This window comes from Psammomys obesus, unplaced genomic scaffold, assembly GCF_907164565.1.
Source record: "Psammomys obesus unplaced genomic scaffold, mPsaObe1.curated_primary_1811, whole genome shotgun sequence".
NCBI classification, from domain to species: domain Eukaryota; kingdom Metazoa; phylum Chordata; class Mammalia; order Rodentia; family Muridae; genus Psammomys; species Psammomys obesus.
The window spans coordinates 13,685,156-13,696,876 of record NW_026596240.1 but is presented as its reverse complement, the minus strand read 5'-3'; the positions used below and the strand labels follow the sequence as shown (position 1 = coordinate 13,696,876).

The following is an 11,721-nucleotide window of genomic DNA, read 5'->3' as shown; positions in this document are numbered from 1 at the left end:
ACACACACACACACACACACACACACACACACACACACACACACACCTTCTTGACCTGTATTTAAGCTTCCCTGAAAAGTCCAAGAGTGCAGCTTTAGGCTTCCCTGGCATGTGGTAGTATTTGTCATAGCTGCTACTGGCCTCAATTATAAAATCAGCCATAGATAAGATGTTAGCCAGTGAACACAGCTCTGTTCCAATAAATCTTTGGGTTTTTTTTTGTTTTTTTGTTTTTTTAAAAAAAGCAGGTAGTGATTAGTTTTCCACCTTCTACCCTAGACAATAGCAGGGAGCATTCTTGATAAAAACAAGCAAAGAGGCTATCAGCTGAAACTCAGTGGCCATAACTTATCACATCCAGGCTCTTTGTCCCTTGCTTTCTTTCTCTTAAGTATTTCCAAAGTACTCTTTAGAGACAGCCTTGTCAACTTCCTTGCCTGGCACCACCTTCCTTACCCCTGCCAATCCCCAACTGCCTGGCTTGGGCTAGAAGCCCTTCTTATGAACTGTGCCACTCTCTTAAAGTATCTTAGTGTCCCTTACTCTGCATCTGTTCATTTACTAGCCTCAATTCCAAACTAGACATGGCATCTCACCATCTTCCCTGTGTAGTGCCCAGGAGTGCCTGCTACATTGTTGGCACTATGTTTGTTAAAGTTCTTCATTCCTCCTTTGAGATTTGCCCAGATGTCTGTATCAGGAAACATTTCTGAGGTCATTCAAGAGGCAAGCCAAAGCTGTTCTTTGAATTGCATGTCTAAGGGCGTGGGGTCAGGGGAAATCCTGGCAATAAACACAGATGGGTCATGGTCAAGTCTGCTGCTCAGCAGTTTCTCTATACTTTTTCTCTTGGCCTGCCCTCAGTGTTGATAGAAGCTTTGTCTGGGCCACATGTTCTGTTGGGAACCCTGAGGCTGCAATTTGTTCTTGTGCCATGCTCCCTCCTGAAAAGTACCTGCAGGTTGTAGATTATGAAAATGTTCTATGACAATATGACGGTTTCCTCCTGTCAGGCTATCAGAGAGGAGGGGACTCCTGCCTAGTGTTGTAATGCTTGTGTTCCCTCATGTAAGGAAACTGTACTTACAGAAGACACCACATATTTAGAATTTTGTGGGATTATACAGGTATCTCAGAAAATATGCTATCATTATGATCTTGTACTCTGTCCTGTTAAGCACGAATACTTCTTTTGGATGTATATAAGGTACACATTCAAGTTTTTCTTTTACCTCAAAGATATTCTTGCTTTCAGAGCAGTTTCTACAGTAAGCAGTGGGTAGAAATCTTGTCAACAAATCAAACATATTGGAAGCAGGGTGTGGCTTCTGGCAACATGCCCATTGTTGTGTGTACTTACCTTTGCCCCTGGCACTCTCTGTTCTCTGTGGTATCTTTACATCATAGTAGAAAGAGGAGGTTTTCCAACATGAGGTTGGCTCAGTGCTACCCAGTAAGTCTCTGGCTGACAGGGGTGTGTGTTAGCAACTCTGAAAACACTTTATGCTAGAACTGAAGGAATACGTCAACTACTGTAATGACTACCAGGCTTCTCCTTCAAAAAAAGAAGTGATAAATCAGGAAAAGAGGAAGAGACTAGAATGAATCCGTAGTGTCACATTGGACTTGGAGGCCTCAGTGTGGTCTTGTGGCCTTGCTGCGTGTACACCCTGGGTACAGAAATGCACAGTGCACACACCCTTTCCTTAGCCCTGCCCGCTGAAAAGGCTTCGGTAGAGCAGTCCCCAGCAGAAACAAGTGTACTCTGTGTACATCTTGGCTACTAAATGCCAACTCACTTAAGAAAGCCCAAAGCATCTCAGATGAGAAAATGATTTCAGGTCTGCGTCAGTGCAAGATAGAAGATGAACTTGGAAAACCTAAAAGGAAGAAAAGTATTCAAAATAAAAAAGAGGTAGATCAAAAATATAGAGCCCAATTCTGAAGAGTCGCTACAGCAATAGCGGGAGCAAAAAAACAACAAGATAATGACTGTAAGGATTATATCCTGCCATAGTAAATACCCAGAAGGTCACGCTGATATATGTGATTAGATAAGTAATGGGAAGGAGCAGTGCTTCTACTCACAAAACAGTTGGAATTAATAGTGAGGGCAGGAGTGCAGCAAATAGGACATCCTGTGGGCGATACTATAGTAAATATTGTCACAGGAAAAGTCTGTTCAGCAATGACAGGCCCAGGCTGAGGAGAACGAGGTTTACATGATCTGAAACAACCCCTTCCTCAAGAAGTCTGTTATTCTAAAGAGAAATTTGGCACTGCAAGGTCTGCCTGACTTGATGCATAAAAACAATGGAACAAGGGTTAGCTAGATGGCTCAGAAGGGAAGGGTGCTTGCCACCATGACGGATAAACTGAGTTCGAGCCACAGAACCCTCGTGGTGGAAGGAGAGGCCCACATCCCACAAACCGTCCTCTGACTTTCACACAGTGCCTGGTGTGTACATGCACAAAGCAAAACAAAACAAGCAAACAAACGTCAACTTTTAAAAATAACACAATAGAACTTTTGTTGTACTTTTGCAGAAGAAAAACATATAACCTCCATCCAGGATATGGTCCCGAGAGGAGGACATGGTGTCGCTTGTGTGGCATTACAGTTGAAAATACATACTATACATCTAAGAAAGCATCAGACAAAGCAAAGATGAGGAAACAGTGGAGGCAGTGGGACTACAGTCTTCAAAAATGGCAGTATCATGTAAGAAAATGGCAATGGAAGTGCCCAGATGGAAGTCAGCTAAATAGACACTTGAATGTACTGCCTGATCCCAAACTGGGATCAGTTTGGGTTAACAGTGGGTTAACAGCAGCAAGGCTGCCAAGGACATTGGCCGGTCTACAAAACGGGGAGCAGCAGTGCTGACTGTGGCTGAAGATGCATGGAGGCCCTGGGCTGCACCCGCTAATGTGTTCATTATTGACTGCTGAGTTCCTCCATTAGAGTTTGTTGTGCAGAGGGCTCATGATAGGATTCTCAGATGAATAAGTGCGTGATTACTATGGGTCCTGCATTTGAGACCAGTCCAGAATACTTTCTCCACAGGCTGGCTTTTGAGACTCACTGCTGTTATGGGGTCTCAGCAATGGACTTGTGACTGTGGTATAAAGTACTATACATCTAACATTTACTTAGTTATAGGGTGGCCCGCAGATGTTCTTGATTTTATTACTTGTTAATTTCTATATTTTGTGAGTTAGCTGGTAGTAAAGAATAATGGGGTTTCTGAGGTCTTAGTTTCTCTTGTCTGTTTAGTTAACCATTGGCATTGGGATTTGCGTATTTTTCAGCTATTAGACCTCTTCATTCAGTGGGATTGGTCCACATACCTTGCTGACTATGGACAGCCCAACTGCAAGTACCTCCGGGTGAACCCTGTGACAGCTCTGACCCTGCTTGAGAAGTGAGTACTCAACCCTGTTCTCTGTGTGGGAGGTGGGAAGGGGTAGAAGAGGTGGTATACAAGGCCATTTTCTTGTTTCCCGTGCTGTGACAAACATCCTTGCTCTTGGAGCTATTGCGGGTGCTTTCTGCCATCTTGATCATTACACTTGGCAGTCCTGTATTACCTTGTAGCCTAACTAGACAGAGTGTCTTTACCTAAGGAAGACAAGAGAAGATAGTAAAGTGACTTAGTTTGGGCTCAGGCCAACCTCATGAGCATAGGAGCGTGTCCTAGTCCTTGGGGTGTAGGGATGTGTTGAGCAGAGCTCCTCCAAGATGGGGGTTCCCTGAAGTAGGTTACTCAGTACCAAACCTCTCAAATCTACCCAATGCGTCACCCAGGTGCCAGTGGTATGCCCGGAAACCTGGTTCTACTTGAGGACTGGTAAGCCCGAGACCAGGACCCAAGAGCTCTGTAAAGCACAGTTGGACTGACTAGTCACAGTACCACCTGTACCAAGGCAGTGTAACAGTCTACATGTATGCACAGCCAAGCATGCTCCAACCCTAGAAAGGCAAGGGCTAGAGTCTAGAAGGTCAGAATAGTGCTTTAGGGGAAAAAAATTAGGAATCAAGGTGTATCCTCCTTATTGGGGCCTGGGGGTTTAGAGAATGTACCAGGTGTAAGGGGGAAGCAGAGAACAGGCAAGAGTAGGGGGATGGGCTCTGAGTTTGAAGCCAAGAAACATGCTAAGAATTGATGCTTTCATGTTAACTTTCTCCGGTAGTTCTCTTTTCCAATGACTTTCTTCTCTAGGCTATCTAGAGAATAAATAAATTGTTCACTTGGGAATTTTCCTTAAGTTTGAGGCTAGTCCTTTCTGGTTTCCTCAGTGATGCCAGCAACTAAACTAAAATCCTGGTCCTGTTTTCGCTCTCCACCCTGACAAACTAATCTTGTAAACTAACCCGGTGCCACCTAGCTAAGCACTTCCCCTTTCCTTGTTCTTTATAGACCTTTGGTTTACCAGTTTGGGACCTGGGAGTGATAGAAGGACTTTTCCCATCAGCACTAGAGAAAGGATCTCTTCCATTCCTAGTATGCTTAGTACTCTTACTGGCTCAGGGTCCGCAGTTCATCTCTGACAGAAGAGCTCCTGGGGACAGGGCCTATGACTTTTAGGGTCTAGAACCCATATCTCCCATGAGGATTCCTCATCAGAGGCAAGCCATGTACAGAGTTCTCATTACCCAGTAGAAATGGGGAGAAAGCCTAATGTTTGAGCCAGTGCGCAGTCCCTTCTCTTGGGGTCCTTTACCTCACCCTTAGGTATGGCAACTGGTAATATCTCGCCATTCTTGCCTAGCTTGCAACAGAGCTGTGTGCTAAGCCGTCAGTGAATCTGAAATCTTCATCCCCAACACTGGAAGGCAAAGGCTCGCCAAGTCACTGAAATCTACATCTGCAGCCTCAGAGGAATTCCTTCTCTCTTCTTCCTCAAAGGCAGCTGCTACACAAACCTGTCAGTCTCTCTTTCCAAATCTTCCTAGTGACCCAGGTCACTGCCAGTACTATCCAGGAAAAAGCAAAGTCCCTGCATCACTGAGAGGTGGACTGTCTAAGGGAGAGAGAATGCTAGACTTCCAGGAGATAGACGAGGGGAGGGCTCCCTTACATTTGCTCATTCCTTGGTACAAACCATCATACCGCTGTCAGCCTTCAAAGTACCCGAGAGTGTGGTTCCAACCAAGGGTTTCCACGGCCAAGAACTTCTTGCCTCTTGGCTTTTCTCTTTCCCCTACAGAGTGCAGGGTCCTCCCCTTGAGCTACAGGGAACCCATTTTGGCACTGCCACAGGAAATCATAACATCAGTCAAGTCAAATGTGCTGCAAATGTAGACAGGGCTTCTCTGTTACCTCTTTCCTGTTGTTTGGATTTATATCTTGTCCAGCAAAATGAAGGGGAGTCCTTCATAATAATCTAAACTGTGCCAGTTCCACAAGCATGATTGTGCAATTAGTGTTTAAAGCAGTAATTTGTGCTCACCAGGGTCTTACAGGCTGTGTGCCCTTTTTCCAACCCAGACAAGTCATCTGCCTTCCTTCCTGGCCTAAAGCAGACTTCCTACGTGTGGGCAGGAGCTCAGGCTGATGAAAAACTCCAGCCTGAAAGAATGACTCTGAGCCTAGGGAGAAAAGTCACAGTTAGCTTTGTCTGTCATTGTCAGAGAGCAAGATGGCTGTGCTTTCTTGCCACTCAGATGCCCTTATGGACTGTATACATTCAGTGGATATGTAAACACAGATAAGCACACACTGTGCCTTTGTATGAGCTCTATCTATTAATCCATAGCCTCCAACTATGTCCCTCTTCAAAAGATTGCCCACAAGAGGAAAGAAAGCCTGGGATTGGCCAAAGACCTTTGGGAAGTATGCATGGGAGTAATTTAGACCCTCTTCTGGCCTTTCTTCATGCAGCCCCAAGAGCAGGGAAGTCAGTGAGCCAGTTCAGTTCTAAGAACAAAAGTGCCAGCTGACCCACCTCACCCATGGGCTAGGAGTCAGGGTGCAGAGGCTAGGCCAGAGGAAATCATCAGCAGTGGATGCCGTGGATTACAGGCCCTCTACAGAAAATAGCATAGTCCTAGGCTCTGTCACAGTGGCTTGGCTGTCAGTCTGCTCTTTCTTTAATGCTGCCTCCCTGGTAAGTCCATCCACCTGATACAGCCATCTCCATTATTTCCGCTCCAGGAATGTCACCTGCAGAACTTTAGCAGGACCAAAACAGAGATCTGAGATTGTATAGGACCATTGAATGCTCAGACTGTCTCTCACATAAAGCCTGGCTTTGTTAACTGAGAGGATGCCCATCCCTTGGGAACCTGCTTCCCTCAACTCTGTGCCCACCTGGCCATCGTACTACTTCTCATCTGTAATCTTGAAACTAATCAAGAGACCAGCCCTTCACTTTTTCAGGGGCAAGAAAGAGTGACCAGCTAGAGTGGGGCTTAAAGATACACAGTAGCTCTGGGATGACTCATGATCTCCTGCAATTAATTTTAAGACAATATTTTTCTGTCTCACCTTCCAAATCCCATCTCTTCTGTCCCAGAAGGCTTGTGAAATAAGTGTACCCCAGACATTTTTAGGAGTCTGCCAGCCAGCAGAGCCTTACCTGTCTTAGACTTCCATAAAGGTCCTCATCTGAAGACATAAGGGCGGGTCAGGTGGGAGAGGTATGAAGATAAAGACCTGACCTTCTGAAACTAGCCCTTGACCAAAGGCAGCTGAAGTCAGGTGCCTGGAGAACAGCTCCATAATGAGTAGATAGCTGGAAAATAGAAATAGTCCTAACTCTTCCACTCTGGGTAATGGTTAAAATGCCATCCATCCTACTTTCTGCTTATTCTTTGTTGGTGCTATCTCAAACACCTTGCCTTCTTTCTCTCCTTCTCTGTTTAGGATGAAAGACACTAGCCGCAAGAATAACATGTTTGCACAGTTCCGGAAAAATGAGCGAGACAAGCAGAAATTGATTGACACTGTGGCCAAGCAGCTCCGAGGACTCATCAGCAGCCACCACTCCTGAATGTTGGCCTTGGGCCCATAGAGGCCACTTATCCATAGCCAATGGTCCAGAATCTCCCCTGGGCTGGCCCTGCATTTGTGCATTCTTCCTCAAAGAGAGCATATGTATTTTTTTATTAACCCCTGTACAGTATTCACATAACATTTCCCTGTAGTAAGAGAGGCACAAGAATAAGCAAGAACACAAGGGCTTAGAGGAAGTTACTGCCACACTTTCTGTGTTATCCCGGGAAAGCTGTCAGTGCCAGCATGGTAAGCTGCCTATTATCCAGCGCTCCACAATTCAGTGGGTGCCTGGGAGTTGAAATGAAGTAAAAGGATGCTAATACGTATCCAATTTGCTCCCAGGCTCTCATTTAAGTGCATAGAAGAGCCTGGGAGACATTCCTATGTAGTAAACCAAAGCCAGCCTCTTTTTAGAATATCCATCTGCCTCATCGGCTGAATAATTGGCTCATGAGAGTATGGCATGGGGTTGGGGAGTTAGCTCAGTGGTAGAGCACTTGCCTAGCAAGCACATGGCCCTGGGTTCAGTCCTCAGCTTTGGGGGAAAAAAATATGAGAGACAGTATGGCATGTGGCAAAATGACAGTTTTATTCTGGTCACGTAGGTGGCAGTTTTATCACTGTAGGTCTGACTAGGCCTTGTGGCTTGGAAAGGATAGTAAGCTAAGTAAACACTTGGGCCTGTACTGAAAAGTAAGCTGCCCACTGGGGAGGTTGTTTTTCTGAATCTTGAAAGCCAAGTTGGGTCAGGACCCTAGCTCCATTGCCATTTGTCTCTGTTCATTCTTTCATGACCATAACACTTGGTTCAGAACATAGGTCAGCAGTGGCTTTTGAAGGTCCCTGAGTGAGAATCTCATACTCGCCTCCAGCAGCAACATCTCTAAATGATCAGATCCCCTGAAGCCTGAAAATAGCTGGGTGCCTTCACCATGGGTAGAGAGAGCTCATGATTTCTTGAGATTGCAGTCATGTTTTAACAACAGCCTTCTGGCTACCATCTTTAAAGAAAAAAATTGTCACAAGCCCTACAGTTGTGGGCACAGCCACCATAAGACCAGATATTTCTCGGCATCGATCTGTCACCATGAGGTAGACAGGGTCAGCTGTAGCTAATGGCTTGTTGCCTCTGGCCCAGCTGTCATCAACTAAGTCACATCAGAGAGACAAAGCTTGTCTTGCTCAAGCCCAGGGCTCCCATCTTCTGAGCCATCCCTTGGCCTCAGCTGAAATGCTTTTCTGGAGTCGTATCTCTGATCTCTGGAGCCTGGGGCAGCCAGATAGCCCCCTGAAACCATGCAAAGGCTTAACTGTGAAGTTGGCCAAAGGGATTTATGCTCTGAGGTTGACTGCTGGTAAGAGGCTAATTACATCATAGAACATTGACCAAGATGTCACAAAAGTGTTTCCAGCTTCAGTGATGAGTGGAGTGACTGGTCAATCAATCTCTCATTGCCTTTGTCAGCTACTGTGTGCTTCTGGGACAGCAGTGCTTCCATATCTCCTAGCTTACCACAGTCTACCCCATTTGAACACACTCCACTCTCGCAGTAGCCATCTTGAACACCAACAGGAAGAGAACACCATACAGAGGTCCAGCTTCCTAGAACTAGAGAGAACAAGCCACCCAGGTGCTCTTCACAAACCTGCAAGTCTTGTCCTCTGGCTACACAGTGGCCCAAAGGTTTAGGAGTCACACAGGAACACCCTAAACTTGATTAGCCCCAGGCAGGCAGGGGCCTATGGGAAGGGAGACAAGGCGGTCTCTCTGAGCCCTGGGTTTATTGAAAAGGGTAAGAAATGATTCCACTAACCTGAAGTCCTGCTGACTGAGAAGGAAGGGAAGGCCCTTCACCAGTGCTTGTCAGCCCTGAGATCATCAGTGGGCTGTCACAGCATTTGTCTTTTTAGGACACTTATAATCACTACATCTTGCTGTTTGTCTACTGTCTACTTCTGTCCCGAAGAAACTGACACAGATGGAATGAAGAGCAGGTGGAGGAACAAGGCCACTGTACCTTACACACCAGAGTCCTGCTGAAGGGAAATTTCATCCAGTCTCAGGGTGTGTGAGAATGGCCACCTGGCTTTTCTCTTCCTGCCTCTGCATCGGCCTGTACTGTTTCCTAACAAAAGGCAGCATGCTACTTCTGAGCTGTGGTAGCCAGGAACCTACAATGTCAAGGAGGTTATGGATTGGTGAAGGGGGAACTTTTTTCCTTTCCTTTTCTTTTTTTCATTCCATAGGCATAAAGCTGAGCTGGCCCTGAGGACTTGAGCAAGTATGTGTGCCCTTAGGCCTCAGACGCTGTGATCTTACCTCAGACGCCTGCGGACCACGTGGGGTGGATCAGGTGTCTCAGGTGGGGTGAGACCCTGCTGCATGGAGGTCTGCACCCTTCCAGCCAGATCCATATCCTTCAGACAGTCTGGCTTGTGAGCCTTGCTTCGGCAATGGCTCACTTATTTTCACCATTCGGGGGGGGGGGGGGCTCAGTACCAGCTAACACTGGTATAGGTAGAGAAGAGTAGGAGCTGCACACAAGACCCCAGAGTCCCTGTTAGCAAAAGGAGTATCTCCCCCAGTGACGCTGTCGTGCACCAGGCCCAACAGTCCATCTAGCTCCACAGCAGGCCCCAGGCCCAGGGGTGGCACTGGCCAGGGGTTTCCCACTTTAGACCTCTGAGCGCAGGCTTGGGGCGGCTTCGACAAGCCTCCCTCAGAATGCATTTGATGTGCCCTCCTCCCTCTGCCCCTTCATCCCGCCTCTCTCATTCGGCTGCATTTTAGTCACTTCTTCCTGATGTGTTGGAAATAGCTTTTTCGTTTTGCACAGTTCCACATTTGTGGGAGAAATGCAGTGAGATCCAGCTGTACCTCTGAAAGGGACCTTTTTCTCTCATGCTCACCAGGAAAGCAGCTCTGCTCCAGCTAGCTGCATAAAGGGGGTTCCTCTGTGGAAAAAGCATGAGTATACCATTCCCTTGTACACAGTCCTCTTAACTGCTATTAAATGAGAGCCTACATACCTGTTCCAAAAGCCGCCATGTTGTCTTGTGATGTTTTTGTTCTCATCCCTTTTGCACAGTGTGCCTGTGTTTGTGACCAATGGCCCCACTGAGCTGACTAAGGAGGTGAGCTAGCAAGAACCTGGTGTGGAGAGGCCATGTTGTAACATCAGGTGTTGTTAAGATGTATGGCTGGGGGTTGGGGATTTAGCTCAGTGGTAGAGTGCCTGGGTTCGGTCCTCAGCTCTAGGGGGGGGAAAAAAAAGACAAGATGTATGGCTGGCGCTGGCACAGCCACCAAGAGAGATACATTGAAGGGCCTAGCTTATGTGGGATACTGGGGTGGGCTTTTACCCACTCTGTGGGGACAGACTCCAGCCAGGCAGGAGTGATACACATTATCCAGAGCAAAGCTAGCCTGGCAGAGAAGGAGCTGAACAGCAGGCACTGTAGAGAAGGGATTGAAAGGTACCCATTAGTGTGGCTTTGTGATTTAACTGTAGGACAGCTCAGGAGTGCTTGAGGTATAGACCACGCTAAAGCTTGAAGTTGCCCCTACGCTGTTACGTGCTGGGAGGCACTGAAGGACCATACAGCCATGGTAAGTGGCACTGTCCATGTGACAGGACCAGGTTTGCTGCCAGAACACCTGGGCTTCAGTTCCTTCAGTGTGGCCTACTAGCTGGATCGCCTTGAACAGTTCATTTGCTAGCTCGCTAGTCACACGGAGTGCCAGGTCCTGATTTTACAGGGACGTCGTAAACTGTGAGGGCTGTGAGGGCTGCAGTGCCTGGCCTGGTGCAGCTGCGCATGGCTGTGGGCTTTGTCCTCCCCCCTCCAGGGTACAGCATGCCTGTCCGCTGAGCATCTCACGTCTGTCCATAGCTGCCTTGTCTCCTGGCTTCCTCTTCAAGCCCAACGCAGGGCTGGTAGGAAATCCGCACCTCATGCACTGTGCAGGACCCAGGACCACCAGTTGCCTGGCTCTAAGTAAAGCCAGCCTTCACAGGAAGCGTGCCCTCAGTCCTGCCTGGAGCCCCCTCTGCTTTCACGTTGGTGCCAAAATGTGTATCTCCCCCTGGTAGCATGTAGTTGAGACCCAGAGGTCCAGAGTTAAGTTCGTGAAATGTGGTGTGGATGTGGTGTATGCATATTTCTGTGTGCTCATGGGCTTTCATCCACCCCTCCTTCCTTCTTTCAGGAAGCAGCTTTGTGGCTTTTCTCAACGAGTAAGAAAGAGGCATGTCTACAATACTACAAATGATAACCGTATCCCTTTAGAGATGTCCATGTGAGTGAACAGGGGAGGTTCTGAGCCATCGCTTTCTCTCCTCGTCACCCCAAGTACTGGCATATTTTGAAGACTGGTGTCCACACTTTTCAGGAACCTCAGTAGAAACCCAGGTCACCCCAAAAGACCAGAAAAGCTTTGTTTCACCAGTCAGACCGGGGTGTATACGAAGGGTCCAGAGGACTCTGCACTTTGGGCATAGGGAGACGACAAAGGGCCAGGTGTGGCCATTGGGCTCTCCCAGGGCTGCTCACCCCCGGGAAACTTCTACCATCTCTGAGCACCGGCTGCAAATGACCAACCCAGGAAGGACCAGCAGCTCCTGTGGGACTGACTGATTCAAACCCAAGGGTGTTTTTTCACAGCTGGGCATCTTTTTTGCTCAGCAGTCAGGGGAGAACCAGAAGGACTTCTGGGAGA

At 47.4% G+C, this 11,721-nt stretch overlaps 1 protein-coding gene across 3 annotated transcripts in view; it reads left to right on the top strand.

Annotated features, from left to right (window-relative positions):
* Exoc6b (exocyst complex component 6B) overlaps window positions 1-10,028 on the top strand; it is a 442,378-nt gene extending 432,350 nt beyond the window's left edge. For all 3 annotated transcript variants that reach the window (XM_055596436.1, XM_055596434.1, XM_055596435.1), the window contains 2 exons: window positions 3,313-3,425; window positions 6,870-10,028. In XM_055596436.1, coding sequence (XP_055452411.1) covers window positions 3,313-3,425; window positions 6,870-6,996 — 240 coding nt within the window. In that variant the 3' untranslated portion in view covers window positions 6,997-10,028. The remainder of the gene's footprint in view (window positions 1-3,312; window positions 3,426-6,869) is intronic.
* Window positions 10,029-11,721: the final 1,693 nt, after the last annotated feature.